Raw genomic sequence first — 18,719 nt, 5'->3', positions numbered from 1 at the left:
GGACTGTGTCCCCCACGTGGAACATGGACTGTGTCCAACCTGATTAGCATGTATCTACCTCAGCACTGATTACAATGCCTGACACATAGGAAGCACTTAATAAATACCATAAACAAATTCAGATCCGTCCTGCTAGATTAATACAAACAGGTGATGCTATTAATAGCTCTGCTCCCTGGGGTCTGAGAGAGTCCCTTTATTTTGCCAGGAGCTGCAGCTATTTATATCCTGGGGCACGGAAGACTCTGGCTTTCCTGAGTGATCCTCTGACCCATCCACACCATGGATTTCGGGAGTTCTCTGATTAATCGTCATCTGGGGAGAGACCCCCGTCCTCTTCCATTCCCAGATCAACCAATCAGTGGTATTCATTTTTGTTTAGTGGTATTTGTTAAGCGCCTACTCTGTGCCAAGCATTGTACTAAGCTCTGGGGTAGAAATGACCTAATTAGGTTAGACACAGTCCCTGTCCCACATGGGGCTCACAATCAATCCCCATTTTACAGATGAGGTAACTGAGGCACAGAGAAGTAAAGCGACTTGCCGAAGGTCACACAGCAGTACTATGTTAGTAGCCCTATACTAAGTGCTTGGGTGGGTATAATACAACAGAATTAGCAGACACATTCCCTGTTCGTAACGAGCTTGAGGGAGTGGAAAGGGTGAAGCTAGGAGAGGCAGTGTGTCCTAATGGATAGCGCCCAGGCCTGGCAGTCAAAAGGACCTGGGTTCTAATCCTGACTCTGCCACTTGTCTACGGAGGGACCTTGGGCAAGTCACTTAACTTCTTCATCTTTAAAATGGGAATTGAGACCATGAGCCCAATGTGGGAGAGGAACTGTGTCCAACCTGATTAGCTTGCGTCTACTCCAGTGCTTAGTACAGTGCCTGGCTTGCAATAAGTTTTTTTTTACAGTGCCTGTCACATAGTAAGTGCTTGAGGAATACCATAAAAAAAGGTGGGGACAAGACGGGGTCTGCAGGAGTCAGGAAAGGCACAGCTCACAGCTTTCCACTGCTCTTTCCCTAAATTTAAAGTTTCTTCTTAAGGATTTCCCTGTGGGCCAATAGCTAATCCCTAGGCAGAAGTTTTAACCGAAGAAAAAGTCATAGAAGGGGCTCTCTGCTACCGACTCAGGGTGCTGTCCACTGAACTTCCCTGCCCCCTGCCATGGGCCACACGACACCTCGAAAACTAATCTTGTTTTCCCCCTAATCAAGCCTCGAGGGACAAGGGAGATCCCTTTTCCAGAAGAAGGGAGCGGAAGGAAGCAGAGACCGTGATCCTTGGCGGCGACCCTGTTCTGGTGGGTCTCCTTGCCCCAAGGGGAGGAAGGAGATCCAGGGCTGGGGCACTCACTTCCCCCTCACCCGGTGATGCTTACCTCCTCTCCATTTTGGCCAATCTCCACTTTGGGAGGAAACAGCGGGAGGGAGCAAGGTGGTTTTCTTCTTGTTGGTTTACTGGCCGATGGCTGGAGGGAAACAGACAGACCGACACAGAGAGAGACAGAGAGAGAGAGAGAGTAGAGGAGGGAGGAAATGGCAGTCAGGCCCCAAAGAGGAAGAGGAAGGCAGGGAAATCTCATGTATTGAGAGAGGCAGGATATGCGGACTGGGGCAATGAGGGCGTGATGGGCAGGGAAGCCAGAGGACTCGGAAACTCCCATGAGACCCTGTTCACGGCACCGCTCGTCTTAGTTGATGCCCCAACTTAGTTGATGTCACAGGTGGAGGGTGGACCGTTTAGCCTCTCGCAGGGTTTCCGGCTTCTCTTCAGCCCACCCGCCGCCACCGTTCTGACTCACCCCCTCATGGCAGCTCCTCGAATGGACCCAACAGTCCTTCCTGAGAAGCCCCCAGCCCCCTGCCTGCCTCAGACATTTCCCACGCGAAACAAGCTCGGGCGACAGAACCTGGGGCGGATGAGGGGGTCAGCACCCCATTTTACAGGTGGACCAAAGGGGCACAGATCAGTTAGCAGCCTTCACCAGGGTCACCCGGCAAATCACCCTGGTCGGGCCCAGGCTAAAACTGAAGCTTGTAGTTTCCACTCCAGAGCTTCCTGTCCCGTTCAGCGACACCTGGTTCTCCTAAAACACGGGGGCGTTGGGGTTTTTTTTATTATTATTATTGTTTTAAGACCTCACGCAGCATAGCTCGTCCCAGGTCTGACACCCTGCACAAACACACACGTGAGTCAATGGGTTCCTGTTTGCTCAGTGGTTGCCCATCCTCCTCCGCATCAAACAGAAACTCCTCACCATTGGCTTTAAAGTCCTCAATCCCTTTGCCCTTTTCTACCTCACCTCACTACTCTTCTACTACAACCCAGCCCGCACACTTCAGTCTTCTACCTCTAACCTTCTCACTGTACCCCAATCTCGTCCATCTCTCCATGGAACACCCTCCCTCTTCATATCCTACAGACGATGACTCTCCCCCCTGCTTCAAAGCCTTATTGAAGTACCATCTCCTCCAAGAGGCCTTCCCTGACTGAGCCCTCCTTTCCTCTTCTCCCCCCCTCTGCGTCACTTTGTTTTCCCCCCTTATTCATCCCACCTCCCAGCCCCACAACACTTATGTCTACATCCGTCATTTATTAATTTCTAATAATGTCCGTCTCTCCCTCTAGACTGTAAGCTCATGAAGACTGTGAGCCCCGCGGGGGGCAACCTGATCACCTTGTAACCCCCCAGTGCCTAGAACAGTGCTTTTCACATAGTAAGCGCTTAATAAATGCCATTATTATTATTATTATTATTGTGGGCAGGGAATCTGTTATATTCTTGTATTGTCCTCTCCCAAGTGCTTCCCACAGTGCTCGGCACACAGTAAGCACTCAATAAATAATAATAATAATAATGATGACATTTATTAAGCGCTTACTATGTGCAATGCACTGTTCTACTGACTGGCTGACTCCCCTCTTTGTGAGGCAGATCTATCCTAGCCAGGACCTCTTGTCCCCCGACCCACTCGGCCTCCTCAGGTCGTCTCCCGCCTGCCTCTGGGGTTGGCTGCACGAGGGATGGAGAAGCGTCTCCTTACCTCCTTGATGGAAGCAGCTGCCGCTTGCTCCCTGAACCTTCCGGCCAGCTGAGCCACGGACAGCGAGGCTGAACTGTCCACCCCGGCGTTCGTCTTGGCCGCTCTCTCCTGGCAAACCAATCGGGGAAAGAAAATGTAAGTGGAGATGCCGGTGGTGGCGACGGTTAGCAGCGGGAATCTGGGCAGGATGGGATACCCTGGGTGTGCTGGGCATCAAACCTTTTGTGATGCTCTAAATCATGGCATGTCAGTCTTAGATCGTAAGCTCCTTGAGGGCAGGGATCAGGTCTTCTATCTCATTTTACTTTGCTTAGGTCAGTGCTCTGCACCATATAGACTGTAAGCTCCTTAAGGGAAGGGATAGTATCTATCTCTATTGGACTCTCCCAGGCGCTTGGTACAGTGCTTTGTACATATCTATCCTATTTATTTTATTTTGTTAGTATGTTTGGTTTTGTTCTCTGTCTCCCCCTTTTAGACTGTGAGCCCACTGTTGGGTAGGGACTGTCTCTATATGTTGCCAATTTGTACTTCCCAAGCGCTTAGTACAGTGCTCTGCACATAGTAAGCGCTCAGTAAATACGATTGACGATTGATGATGGTGAGTAAGTGCTCATTACTACTGACTGATGCCATGAAACCTGTCATTCCTGCTAACCCCCAGTAGCCCCTGAAAAGATATATACAGAGAGACAGAGAGAAAAGGGGAGGGAGAGAGAGAGCGGTCCTTTGAACTTGGAGTCACTGACTGAAATTCACTTATGGGTGCTTGTGTGATAGAAATGGCCAATATTCATTCATTCAGTCATATTTATTGAGTGCTTGCTGTGGGCAGATCACAGTACTCAGCGCTTGGAAAGTACAATTTGACAACAGAGACAATCCCTACCCAACAACAGGCTCACAGCCTAGAAATGGGCTCACAGTCTAGAAATACAGAACTGGCCATCCTCTCTTCATGTGAATAAGCAGTGAAAGGTATTCTGATCAAACTAAAAGAACCACAAGAAGCAACATAGCCTAATGGAAAGAGCATGGGCCTAAGAGTTAGAGGACCTGGGTTCTAATTCCGGCTCTGCCAAATGCTTGCTGTGTGACCCTGGGCAAGTCACTACATTTCTCTGTGCCTCAGTTCCCTCATCTGCAAAATGGCATTCAATACCTGTTCTCCCTCCTACTTAGACTATGAGCCCCAGTGTGGGATCTGACCATCTTTTGTCTAAGATATTATCTAAGATAAGATTTAAAAAGCACTTGGGAGAGTGCTCACCCTTTAGACTGTAAGTGTGTTGTGGGCAGGGAATGTGTCTGTTGTTATACTCTCCCATGTGCTTAGTACAGTGCCTCTGCACAGTAATAGCTCAATAAATACGATTGAATGAATTGAATGAATGAATGGATGAAAGTATCTACCCTAGTGCTTGGCACATAGTAAGTGCTTAACAACTATTGTTATTATTATTATTGAGTGGAATTATGTTGGTGGCCACTAAGGTGGTAACTGGAAAGGTTAGGACACTTTGGAATGCTGCAGGGGATCAGGATGGAAATTTCCAAAATCATGAAGGGTGTGGGCAGGTTGAGCATGACCTGGAGTCAGAAGGACCTTGGTTCTAACCTGCTGAGTGACCTTGGGCAAGTCACTTCACTTCTCTGGGCCTCAGTGACCTCACCTGTAAAATGTGGATTAAGACCGTGAGCCCCATGTGGGAAGGGACTGTGTCCAACCCAATTAACTTGTATCTACCCCAGCACTTAGAACAGTGCCTGGTGCTTAGTAAGCGTGTAACACATGCCATCATTATAATTATTAATTATTCCGAACAGATACTATTAAAAAAAGGACCTAGGGCCAGGGGATTGGTAATCCAGGAAAGAGTCTTTCTCATCTTCATCCCTTTTTTCCCCACAAGGAAAATCCCCCAACATCCAGATCCTAAAGCAAATAAGGTTTGCTTCCTTCCCACACTCCCAGTGGGGTTTAGCTTAATTCCTACAATATCAGAGCTAGGAGGGACCTCTAGTCCAGCCCCCTGCCTTTACCCTTGAACCATCCCAGACAAGCGAGAATCTAGCCTGCTTTAAAGACCAGCAGAGAGGTAAATCCACAGCCTCTCTGTCATTCACACTGGAGTTTCACAGGCTTCCCGTCCAGGATGGCCCTCCTTAAGTCTGACCTCAATCCCTCACCTTGCCATGTACGCCTGTTTCCTCTCATTCAGGCCCAAATCGTCCTTTTGCCACCCTCGCCTCTCTCCCACTCGTAGCCTGGAGATCTCCCTATCTGTCTCTACGCACACATAATGCACACACACATGCTTTTCTCAATTCAGTTCTATCCAGAGGGCATCTGACAGCCCCTGTCCCCTGCTCTGTCCTTAGAACTCAGGAAACCTTCAACTGCTTTAAGTCACAGAGTAGCAGACAGAGAAGGCTGAGAAGATCCAGAGGAACATCATCATCATCATCATCATCATCAATCGTATTTATTGAGCGCTTACTGTGTGCAGAGCACTGTACTAAGCATTTGGGAAGTACAAGTTGGTAACATATAGAGACAGTCCCTACCCAGCAGTGGGCTCACAGTCTAAAAGGAACATGTGGCCCAGAGGCTGGGAGGGGGAGAAGGAAGGCAAGGGAGAGGAAGAGGAGGGCCAGAGAAAAGGGGAAGAGAGAGAGAGAGGTGAAATTCAAACCCGCTAGCTTGACATTTGGCGACTCGAAATTGGGAATCCCCACTAGATTTCTCTTTTCTCCCTGCTCCCTGTCCCTCCTCACCGAACATGGGGCAGGATGGGCCCAACATGCAAATAGCAGTTTAAATGTCACCGAGTAGTTTCCTCTTGATCGTCAGCACCATCATGCAGAGTAAACTCTGTGCGTGTGCATGTGTGTGTGTGAGAGAAAGAGAGAGTTTGTGCGCGTGAGCATGCGGGCTCGGGTCGGTGACATTTGTGACATTTGTCCTTGAGGCACAGGAAGCTGTGAGCATACCGTTCTAAGATTAGCAGCGAAGCCACCCAAGCCCTTGGGCGGAGGCTTAACCTCCCTTTGCCAGCTGCAACCTTCTCCAGTTTCGCCACGGGAGAATCGATACATCAGCCGGGCCGGCCCACTCCGGCAATGACACCGCACTGCTCCCTCTCTGGCACGGCGTCTCCCCCTTGCCCCCCAACCCAAATCTCTCTCTCTCTCCGGGAGAGATCCAGGATACCCTCTCCAATCCCAGATCTGGGCGCTCTCTGCCCTCGCCGATGTCCCATCAACACTTTATGGCAAGTGGTAGCACTCACAATAATAACTGTGGTATTCGTTAAGCAGTTACTATGTGCCAGGCACTGTACTCTGTATACTAGGCTGTTCTCCCAGGCCGTGCTCTATATACTAGGCGACGCTACTTCTGCTTACTACTAGAAGCAGTAGAAGCAGCATGGATTAGTGGCAAGAACGCCGGCTTGGGAGTCAGAGGTCATGGGTTCTAACTCCGGCTCCGCCACTTGTCAGCTGTGTGACTTTGGGCAAGTCACTTAACTTCTCTGTGCCTCAGTTCCCTCATCTGTAAAATGAGGATTAAGACTGTGAGCCCCACGTGGGACAACCTGATTACCTTGTATCTACCCCAGTACTTAGAACAGTGCTTGGCACATAGTAAGCACTTAACAAATACCATTATTATTATTGTGTTGCCAACTTGTACTTCCCAAGCGCTTAGTACAGTGCTCTGCACACAGTAAGTGCTCAATAAATACAATTGATTGATTGATTGATTATTATTACTACTACTGTTTTCAAATGGGACACTGAGTTGTATGATGGGAGCCGAGGACTGTAATGAGAATGCAGCCATTGTACTCTACGTGTGTTCATGGAATAAAGCTGGCAACATTCCAGGGAAAAGGGAGAGGGCGGGAGCAGATTCCCAGGAAGGGATTCCGCTCTCCCAATCCCTAGTTTTCACAAGGCCTCATTCAATCCAGGACTGCACTTTTCTACATCGCAAGAAGAAATCACCTTCTCTCAGTTGACACCAGAAATGTTCCCACACGGGATCCAACAACAATGTCTCTGTCCATCAGTCTTCCCCAATTTTGTCAATCGATCCATCAATGGAATGTATTGAGCACTTACTGTGTGAAAAGCACTGTACTAAGCACCCGGGAGAGTCCACTATAACAGAGCCGATAGACTTGTTTCCTGCCCACAGGAGCTTCCAGTCTAGATGGGGGGACACACTTTAAAATAAATTACTGATAATAATAATAATAACTGTGGTATTTGTTAAGCACTTACTATGTGCCCAACATTGTTCTAAGCGCTGGGGTAGATAAAAGAGAATCAGGTCATGCATGGGGCTCACAGTCTACGTAATAGGAGGAAACAGGTATTGAATCCTCATTTTGCAGGTGAGGGAACTGAGGCACAGAGAAATTAAGTGCCTTGCCCAAAGTCACACAGCAAGCAAGTAGAGGAGCTGGAATTAGAATTTAGGTCCTCTAACTTCCAGGCCTGGGCTCTTTCCGCAAGGCCATGATTCTTCAGTGGATAGAAATGCTTAGAGGCAGAGTGTGGGATGAATAAAGGGCAAAAATGCAAGTCCGAAGCATGGAAGCATTTCTCGTGGAAGACTCCTTAATAATAATAATAATAATAATAATAATGATATTTGTTAAGTGCTTCCTATGTGCCAAGCACTGTTCTAAGCACTGGGGTAGATAAAAGGTGATAAGGTTGGACCAAGGAGGAGCTCACAGATGAGGTAACTAAGGCACAGAGAATTTTAAGTGACTTGCCCAAAGTCACCCAGCTGACAAGTGGCGGAGCAGGATTAGAACCCATGACCCCTGACTCCCAAGCCCATGCCCTTTCCACTAAGCCATGTTGTAGAGAAACACTCTAATAATAATAATAACAATACTCATTAAGTGCTTACTATGTGCCAAGATTGTTCTAAGCACTGGGGTAGATACAAGATAATCAGGTTGGACTCAGTCCCTGTCCCACATTGGGCTCACACTTTCAAAACTCATTTTAGAGATGAGGCAACCAAGGCTCAGAGAAGTGAAGTGACTTGCCCAAGGTCACATAGCAGACAAGTGGCAGAGCCGGGATTAGAAGCCAGGTCCTTTTGGCTCCCAGATCCAGGCTCTATCTAGTAGGCCATGCTACTTCTCCCTCCACCAATTAATTAATCAGTCGTATTCAATGAGCACTGACTGTGTGCAGGGCACTGTACTAAGCGCTTGGGCGAGGACAACACAACAATATGACCAATACATTTCCTGCCCACAACAAGTTAACAGTCTAGAGGATGAGCTTACGCTCTGGAGCCGTCCAATAAATCACTCCATTGGTCCCCAGTAAGAGTCAGGACCAGAATCAGGATTCCTCTGCATTATTCTTTCATGCATTCATTCATTCAATCATATTTATTAAGCACTTACTCTTCAGTCTTTTAGCTTCGGCCGTGGGGCCTTGGGCTGTCCTGGCAGGTTTCACTCACTAAATCAATCAATCAATGAATGGTATTTATTGAGCACTTACTGTGTGCAGAGCCCTGGATTGAGCACTTGGGAAAATATAGTACAACAGAGACACTAATAATAATAATGATATTAATAGTAATAATGACTACAATAATAATGATGGTATTTGTTAAGCACTTCCGATGTGCCAAGCTCTCTTCTAAGTGCTGGGGTAGATACAAGCTAATCAGGTTGGACACAGTCCCTGTCCCGCATGGAGCTCACAGTCTTAATCCCCATTTTACAGATGAGGTAACTGAAGCCCGGAGAATATAATAATAATGATGGCATTTGTTAAGCACTTACTCTGTGCCAAACACTGTTCTAAGCGCTGGGGTAGCTACAAGGTAACCAGGTGGCCCCACGGGGGGCTCACAGAGAAGTGAAAGGACTTGCCTAAGGTCACCAAGCGCTTGGGAGAGAACAATATGACAATCTAAAAGGCGCATTCCCTGCCCGCAGTGAGCTGACAGTCCAGAGCAGGAGACCGAAGACTAGAAGAGAGGAGAAAAGGAAAGGAAAACAGGCAAGAGGGGAGAGCCCTTCTAGACTGTGTGCCCGTTGTTGGGTAGGGACCGTCTCTATATGTTGCCAACTTGTACTTCCCAAGCATTCAGTACAGTGCTCTGCACACAGTAAGCGCTCAATAAATACGATTGAATGAATGACTGAATGAGAGGTCCTGACAGAGATACAAAGAGACGGAGACGGTGAGACAGGGAGGGGAGGCCGGAGAGAAACTTTGCTCCCTGTGGTATCTGCTGCCCTATCTGGCCTGTAAGGAAGGAGTCACGTTGTGTGGTGGGAGATGCGATAAGGTTCCTCCCAACGTGCTGTGCTACATTCCTCCCCTCCTCCTCCCCACCCTGCAGGGCATCTTAAAGGTCCCCAAGAAGGGTCACAAGAGAGGACTTTCATAAGAGGCAGATAGTATGACTGTCGATAATCAATCAGTCGTATTTACTGAGCACTGAAATAGGCACTTAGGAGAGTACAGAGTTGGTAGACACATCCCCTGCCCACAGCGAGAGATTAAGGGTGGGCCTGGGCATCAGGAGACCTGGGTTCTGATCCTGGCTTCCACACTCGCCGGCTTCTCTGTGCCTCAGTCTCCTTCTCTGTAAAATGGGGATTCAGTCAACACCTGTTCTCCCTCCTCCTTAGCCTGTGAGCCCCATGAGGGACAGTGGCTTGTCTGACCCGACTGTATTGTTTGTACCCTAGTGCTTAACGCAGTGCTTAGCACATAGAAAGTGCTTAACAAATGCCATAATAATAACGTGTATTCTTATGGTGTTATAATGCACAATGGTATTATTATCATCATCATCATCATCAATCGTATTTATTGAGCGCTTACTATGTTCAGAGCACTGTACTAAGCGCTTGGGAAGTACAAATTGGCAACATATAGAGACAGTCCCTACCCAGCAGTGGGCTCACAGTCTAAAAGGGGGAGACAGAGAACAAAGCCAAACATACTAACAAAATAAAATAAATAGAATAGCTATGTACAAGTAAAATAAATAAATAAAATAAATAAATAGATTATTACTATTTGACTTGTCTAATGGATAAGGAGTCTGATTCCAGATCAGAAGATTGAGGGTTCGAATCCCTTCGTGGTTTCTGTATTTCTCCCTCTAGACTGTAAGCTCGCTGTGGGGAGGGAATGTTTTTGTTATATTGTTCATACTGTACTCTCCCATGCGCTTAGTACAGTGCTCTGCACATAGTATGCACTCAATAGATCCGACTGATTAAGTCACACAGCAGGCCCATTCCCAGGTTTCATTTTCCTGGCCCGTCTGCTTCCTACCTGCTAGCAGGAGCATCTCATTGGCTTAGTGGATGGAGCACAAGCCCGGGGGTCAGAAAGCCATGGGTTCTAATCCCAGCTCTGCCTCTCGTCTGCTGCGTGACCTTGGGCAAATCACTTACCATCTCTGTGCCTCAGTTCCCTCATCTGAAAAAATGGGGACTATGACCGTGAGCCCCATGTGGGACAGGGATTGTGTCTGACCCGATTGTCTTGCATCTACCCCAGCCCTTAGAACGGTGCCTGGCACATAGTAAACCCTTAACAAAACCATCATTATTATTATCATGACTTGCCCAGAGAGCTTCTCCAGAGCCCCAGGACCACCATGTTCCCACGGGAGACGGGCCAGAGGCACCTCTCCCTAAGGAAGCCAGCCCTGCGGCTCTCCCGGAAAGAATGATGAAATGGGAAACTTTGCTCTCCAGCCCCTTTGAAAGTCTCGTCTGTGTCCAACAGCCCACTCCTGGGCTGGCACCCAATTGAGCTCGCTTCTCCCAGACATCCCCCAACCTCCGGGAGAGACTCCCTCTTCGGAGAGCCGGGGCCCAAACCAGAAATGACGTCACTTGTTTTCGGTGCAAAGAAAAGCGATCGTTGTTCCTTAGATTTTCTGTCAGAGGCAGGCCTGGAGATATTTTTAATCCCCCCTCGTTTCCTGCCGCCGGCAGGTGTTTCCTAGGGGGCTTCTTGGAAGGGACTTGATGATGATGATGGTGATGGTACTTGCTAAGCGCTTACTATGTGTCAAGGGACCATCTCTATATGTTGCCCACTTGTACTTCCCAAGCGCTTAGTACAGTGCTCTACACACAGTAAGTGCTCCATAAATACGATTGAATGAATGGATGTCAAGAACCGGTCTTAGTGCTGAGGTAGAAACACGTTAATCAGGTGGGACACAGTTCCTGTCCCACATTCATTCATTCATTCAATCGTATTTATTGAGTGCCTACGGTGACGGAGCCGGGATTAGAACCCAGGTCCTTCTGACTCCAGGCCCAGGCGCTATCCACTAGACCATGCTGGATGGCATGAAGATGGGGTGGGGAGGGTGAGGCGGGGTGGACAGGGGTTCACACCCAGGGCAGAGCATTTGAGAGGCCCTCCTCTTTATGCCACTGGCCTTGTGCAAAAGTGCCCCGGGTCCACCTCCCTTCCGTCTGGTTTGCAAACCGTTTTCTTTAAACACGGTTTCGAACATCCGCTGGAAACCACTGTGGCTTGCTCCACTTCCGACGGTGTCCACACCCCAAGCCTCTTCCCTCCCTGCCCAGCACAGGGAGGGACCCCCTCTCCCGCCTTCTGACCCCACCCTAAGCAAATGGCAGCTAATAATAATAACTGTGCTATCCGTTAAGCATTCACTATGTGTCAAACACTGTACTAATCAGCTTAATCAGGTCCCACGTGGGGCACACAGTCTTAATAGGAAGAGCAGGTTTTGAACCCCTATTTTGCGGATGAGGGAACTGAGGACCAGAAACCTGAAGTGACTTGGTCAAGGTCACACAGCAGACAGGTGGCAGAGCTGGGATTTGAACCCAGGTGTTTTGACTCCCAGGATGTGGGATGGGGGAGGCTGGGCTACCAAAGGCCCCCTCCGCCCCGTCTCCTACCCCCCCTCCACCTCTATAGGCAGAAAGAATTCCTCGTTATCCAGAGGGAGGTGATTCCAGCTCCTGGGACAATTCCCCAGCAAAGATTTTATGATCCTGGCCCAAAGAGGGGTTGGAAATGATGGATTCAGGGAACCAGGTCTGAAACTCCCTGATGGACGGGAGAGGAGGCATCTGGAATTGAGTTCTTTCTCTCGCCGGCCTCATTCCCCATGCAGCTGATAGAATCCATAACCAATCAATCAATCAATCAGTGGTATTTATTGAGCACTTACTAGTTGTAGAACACTGTACTAAGTGCTTGGGAGATGACATACAACAGAATAACCCCTAAGAAAAGGTCTCCCTTTAAAAATACCCCGCACCCAGGGAGGGGCAGCGTGGCCTAGTGGATAGAGCCCAGGCCTGGGACTCTCAGAAAGACCTCGGTTCTAATACCGGCTCCACCACTTATCTGCTGGGTGATCTTGGACAAGTCATTTAACGTCTCTGTGCCTCAGTTCCCTCATCTGTCAAATGGGGGTTAAGTTTGTGAGACCCACATGGGACAACATACCGCAGCGCTTAGTAAAGTGCCTGCCACACTTAACGCTACCCTAAAAAATTAAAAAGTAGAAAAAGGGGGACACTACAATCCGAGATTCAATCAATCAGTCAGGCACTTAGTACAGTGCTTTGCACAGAGTAAGTGCTCAATAAATACGATTGAATGAATGAATCTCATGTTGCGGGGAGTTTCCCAGCTGACGGGAAACTCCCCCTGAGAACCGTTTCGGCAAAGGTCAATACCTCTGGGAAGGAAGGGGAGGGGATCAGATGAGAAAGGCTGCCCAGAATATCGGGAGGAAAAGCCACATAAAATGCAGTCCTTTGGATCAAAGCACCATCGACTGTTCTGTAACCTTTGCTTCCAGCCTCCTCCGCCCCTCATGTGTTGGATGTCCTGGTTGCTGGGGTGGAGCAGAGCTGGCAGGGGGAACAGCGGGGTCCCCAGCCCCCGTCCAACTCTCTCAGAGAGAGAGAAGCATCAGTCGTATATCCTCTCTCTCCTCCAGCCCTCTCGGGTGCAGCAGTTGTCCAAGGATGGCTTGAAATGGGAACCGACAGCCTCGGAGTGCGAGGCCAGATTGGACAGCGGAGCAGTATGATGAGGGAAAGGGACTGGGGGGGTGTCAAGGCGGGGGACGGGGGGGACAGTCGTGCAATTCCTGACAAAGATGGCAGCTGAGTGGCTCCCTCCCAAAGATTGCAGCTGGTAGCCCCTCTGACAGAGATGGTGTCACCTCCTCCCCAAAGATGACATCTGTGTCACCTCCTTACATACATGGCGGTTGTGTGGCCCTCCCAAAAAGATGGCAGAGACCAAAGGCTACATGTTTTGCTGTCCTTCTCTAAAAAGGCGGCACCAAGATTGTGAGTCACACAGTAAGAAAAGGAGGTTTTAGTGAGGCAGAAGTTGGGGTCTCAGAGATGAGGTCCTCTGGGCGACGGTGGCTAAATGCTCTTCCGACAGACTTCCACAAAACACTGTCTTCAACATCCTATGGAACAGGAAGGGATGGCCGATTTTTCTCCGCCTCGGGGCAGCCAGCTGACGTTATCTTATCCTTCCAGCGGTTTTGCCCCTTTCCTCCCAACCCATCTGCCTTCCATCCTCCCCACCCGGGCTGGCTGGTTTTTCCCATCCCCCATTCCAGGGCGAGATAGCCAGTGGAAAGCCGACCTGAAAATAGAGTTCAAAACCCCATCTGGCTTCCAAGAATTCTATTTCCTGAGGTCTCACCATCCTTTGGAGGCCTCTCCCCTTATCAGCAGGTCAAGAGGCCAGAAGCAGCCAATGGCTTCAGAAGTCAGAGGTCGTCCCCCCGCCCCCCACCCACCCACCCCATCCGGAGCACAAGCAGGCTTGAGAAGCAAGCCGTAAATTTCTTATACTTAAATTTCTCCGATTTGTTTTTGGTCTTGAGGGTGGGTCCCAGACCTCACTGCCGATGTGAAGGAGCGAAAGGCTCCAGTGAGAAGGGCAGAATCAGTAAATATGGAGATCTGGCTGTAATCATAGTTTTTTGATCCAAAATCCCAAGGTTTTTATTCTTCCTGCCACTAACAGAATGTTTTACCCCCGCCACCCCCGCCCCTGCCATTTTTTTAATGGTACTTACAAAGCGGCTACTATGTGCCGAGCACTATTCTAAGCCCTGGGTTAGATACAAATTAATCAGGTTGGACAGAGTCCCTCTCCCATTTGGGGCTCACACTCTTATCCCCATTTTTTACAGGTGAGGTAAATTGAGGCCTAGAGAACTGGAGTGACTTGCTCGAGGTCACACAGCAGAGGTGTGGCAGAGCCAGGATTAGAACCCACGTCCTCGGCCTCCTAAACCGGTGCTCTTGCCACTGTTTGACAGTTAGTAAGTGCTTGAAGTATGCCACTATTATTACAATAAGGTTCAGGCAGAGGCTGGGAAGTTTCACAGCGTCCCACTTCCATCTATTTGTCCAAATCTGTAAATGGTGTTACCCCAGAACAGACTCCTGTTAACTATGGTACTTATTTGTGGTATTCATTAAGCGTTTACTATGTGCCAAGCACTCCACTAAGCGCTGGGATAAATAAAAGATAATCAGGTCCTACGTGGGGCTCACATCGATTGAGTATGTTTGGTTTTGTTTTCTGTCTCCCCCTTCTAGACTGTGAGCCCACTGTTGGGTAGGGACTGTCTCTATATGTTGCCAACTTGTACTTCCCAAGTGCTTAGTACAGTGCTCTGCACACAGTAAGCGCTCAATAAATACGATTGATTGATTGATTGATCCTTCAATCATATTTATTGAGCATTTACCGTGTGCAGAGCACTGTACTAAGCACTTGGGAGAGTACAATATAATAGACAATTCCCTTCCCATAACAAACTTACGGACTAGAGGGGGAGACAGACGTGAATAGAAATAAATAAATTACGGTTATGGACGTAAGTGCTGAGGGGCTGAGAACAGGTATTGAATCAACATTTTGATGAGAGAATTGAGGCACAGAGAAGTGAAGTCACTTGCCCAAGGTCACACAGCAGACACTTTTCTTTTTTGGTTGGCATTTATTAAGTGCTTACTATGTGCAAAGCACTGTTCTAAGCGCTGGATTGGTGGAGCTGGTATGGGAACCCAGGTCTTCTAATTCCCAGGCCCAGACTCTTTCCACTGGGCCACACTGCTTCCCTAGAGATGGTGATGATGATGATGATGGTTCTTGTTAAGCACTTAGTATGTGTCAGGCACCGTACTAAGCACCGGGGTAGATACAAGCTAATCAGATAGGACACAGTCCCCTGTCCCACAGCGGTCTCACAGTCTTAATCCCCATTTTATGGATGAGGTAACTGAGGCACTGAGAAGTTAAGTGACTTTCCTAAGGTCATAGAGCAGGCACGTGGCGGAGCCGGGATTAGAATCCAAGTCCTCTGACTCCTGAGCCTGGACTCTTTCCGCTAGACCACACGGCTTCCCTAGAGGGAAGCATTCCCAGTCATGTTGTGGGACAAAAGTAATAACAGTAATAATAATAATGATGGTATTTGTTAAGTGCTCATTAAGTGCCAAGCACTGTTCTAAGCCCTGGGATAGGTACAAGGTTATTAGGTTGTCCCATGTGCGGCTCACCGTCTTAATCCCCATTTGACAGATGAGGGAACTGAGGCACTGAGAAGTTAAGTGACTTGCCCAAAGCCACACAGCTGACAAGTGGCAGAGCTAAGATTAGAACCCACGACCCCTGACTCCTAACCCCGGGGCTCTTTCCATTAAGCCACGCTGCTTCTCACTCAGTTATCTAGTTCATTCATTCAATCGTATTTAATTGAGCAATTACTCTGTGCAGAGCACTGTACTAAGCGCTTGGGGAAGTAGAATACAACAATAAACATTGACATTCCCTGCCCACAGCGAGCTTCCAGCGTGCTCTATCCAAACTGTGATGAAAACATGGATTACGGCCAAACTGACCAGGCTGAACCAGCAAAGCTGGCTCCTTACAGCAGAAAGGAAATCAAGGGGATTTGAGGTCCAGGATTCACTACCGGGAATGGTGGCAGTGGGAGGGAATAGAGGAGCATCATGGGATAGCAGATAGAGCTCGGGCTTGAGAGTCAAAAGGTCATGAGTTCTAATCCTGCCTCTTCCATTTGTCTGCTGCGTGGCCTTGGGCAAATAACTTCCCTTCTCTGGGCCTCAGTTACCTCATCTATAAAATGGGGATTGAGACTGTGAGCCCTATGTGGGACAGGGACTGCGTCCAACCCGATTTGCTTGTATCCACCCCAGTGTTTAGTACAGTAAGTGCTTCACAAATACCAGAATTATTATTATTATCATTATGTCACATCCTTAAAGTTATCATTTTTTTCGGACAAGCTTGAATTTCAAAATAAATATATCAGCTTTATTGCACCCCTTCTGAGAGGTGTCCAATCACACCCAGTAAACCTGGGGCTCCAAGAGACTCCATTAAAGGTCAAGCTGAGGAACTGCTAGATCAGAATCCAAAAAAGTTAATTAGAACGAATGGAAAAACTTTAGCAGCTTTTTAGTGGTCCTCAGACATAGCTCTTTCGAGACATAGGCCTTAATACATAACTAGAAAATCACTGGCCCTGAGGCCAGGCAGAAGGAGATTTGACACCTGTCTACGTGTTTTGTTTTGTTGTCTGTCTTCCCCTTCTAGACTGTGAGCCCGTTGTTGGGTAGGGACCGTCTCCATATGTTGCCGACTTGTACTGCCCAAGCGCTTAGTACAGTGCTCCGCACACAGTAAGCACTCAATAAATACGATTGAATGAATGAATGAATCCCTTACACAACGGAGTCAACTGGGTCAAATGGGTTTGCGCTTCGGGTTTAGGCTTTGGCCCTGATTTTCTAGGTCTTTTGGTGAGAGGGGGATTCTGAGAGATTGTGTGAGGGCAGAAGCATGGCTTAGTGGATAGACCACAGGCTTGGGAGTCAGAAGGACCTGGGTTCTAATTCCGGCTCTGCCACATGTCCGCTGTGGGAGAGTAGAACAGAGTTGATAGATACGTTTCCTGTCCACGACAAACTTCTGGTCTGGAGGACTGTGAACATCCCAGGATGGACCTCCTGTCCCCAGATTTATCCAAATCCCTCTTGAACCTACTGATATTTTCAACCTGCGTAACTTCCCGAGGCAATGAATCCCACATGTTTACCAGCTGCTATGTGAAGGACCATTTCCTTTGGTTTCTTTCAACCTTTCCAACCCTTTAGAGGGTGTCATCACCTCCTGCCGAGTGGGATTGCGGGGAGCACCATTTCCACATCTCTAGAAGCATCGTGGCCAACTGGAAAGAACCCGGGCTTGGAAGTCAGAGGACCTGGATTCTAATCCTGACTCCGCCACTTGGCTTCTCTGTGCTTCAGTTCCCTTATCTGTAAAAAGGGGATTCAGTGCCTGTTTTCCCTCTTACATAGACTGTGAGCCCCATGTGGACCTGATTTAGTGGACAGAACAAGGAGTCAGAGGGTCATGGGTTCTAATCCTGGCTTCACCACTTAGGCAAGTCACCTCACTTCTCTGTGCCTCAGTTACCTCATCTGTAAAATGGGGATTGAGATTGTGAGCCCCACGTAGGACAGGGACTATGTCCAACCCGATTTCCTTGTATCCACGCCAGCACTTAGTACAGTGCCTGGCACATAGTAAGCGCTTAACAACATAATTATTATCCAGACCATCTTGTATCTATCTACCCGCACTGAATCCTGAGAAACAAACCAAAACCCTCAAAGGTTTTATTTATTTATTTATTTTTTTATCTAATCTGCCCTCAAATTCCACTGTGACATCACAGCGGCCCGGTGACCCCCTTGGACACGCCGTTCCGTGAATACATCTGATCTGGCATATTTCTCGAGTTCTGGTGGAGGTAGAGAGCTCCCATCCGATATTCCCTGGAATCCTGTCTAGCAGTCTGCACTGAGAAGCTGAGCCCGGGGGGACACAGGTGATATTGGGCTGAGAGGTTCAGTCCAGTTCGAGTTATTTTTGCTTTCAGGGGACACTCGTCGCTGCCGGCAGCCGAAACTGAAATCTTCCAAGCCGACTGAAGTAACCGGTCTGGATCCCCAGCAGCTGGGAAAGTCTGGTGTCATTTGTCCTCTTCCAGGGCTTTGACTCTTTGTGGCACCCACCCGCCTGAAGAAGCGAAATACTGACCAAGCTTCACCTTTTCCCACTCTTAGGGAAACAGAGGTCTAGTGGACTAGAGCACGGGCCTGGGAATCGAAGGATCTGGGTTCTAATTCTGGCTCTGCCACTTCCCTGCCGTGTGACCTTGGAAGAGTCACTTGGCTTCTCTGTTCCTCAGTTTTCTCAGCTGTAAAATGGAGATTTAATGCCTTCCTCCTACTTAATAATAATAGTGATAGCATTTATTAAGTGCTTACTGTGTGCAAAGCACTGTTTTAAGTGCTGGGGAGGTTACAGGGTGATCAGGTTGTCCTACGGGGGGCTCACAGTCTTCATCCCCATTTTACAGATGAGGGAACTGAGGCCCCGAGAAGTGAAGTGACTTGCCCAAAGTCACACAGCTGGCAATTGGCAGAGCCAGGATTTGAACACCGGACCTCGGACTCCAAAGCCCAGACTCTTTCCACTGAGCCACGCTGCTTCTCTAAGAAGCTTCTCTACTTAGACTG

General features: G+C 48.5%; 1 protein-coding gene across 1 annotated transcript in view; it reads right to left on the bottom strand.

Moving 5' to 3' along the window:
- The window catches only part of RCSD1 (RCSD domain containing 1), a 39,684-nt gene that overhangs the window by 10,349 nt on the left and 10,616 nt on the right, over nt 1–18,719 (bottom strand). The window contains exons 2-3 of the mRNA XM_038758231.1: nt 3,052–3,159; nt 1,386–1,475 (exon numbers count right to left, since the gene is read on the bottom strand). Coding sequence (XP_038614159.1) covers nt 1,386–1,475; nt 3,052–3,159 — 198 coding nt within the window. The remainder of the gene's footprint in view (nt 1–1,385; nt 1,476–3,051; nt 3,160–18,719) is intronic.

The sequence above is a fragment of the Tachyglossus aculeatus genome, chromosome 16, assembly GCF_015852505.1.
Source record: "Tachyglossus aculeatus isolate mTacAcu1 chromosome 16, mTacAcu1.pri, whole genome shotgun sequence".
NCBI classification, from domain to species: Eukaryota; Metazoa; Chordata; class Mammalia; order Monotremata; family Tachyglossidae; genus Tachyglossus; species Tachyglossus aculeatus.
Note: the sequence above shows the minus strand (reverse complement) of the source record. Positions and strands in the feature narration are given on the sequence as shown.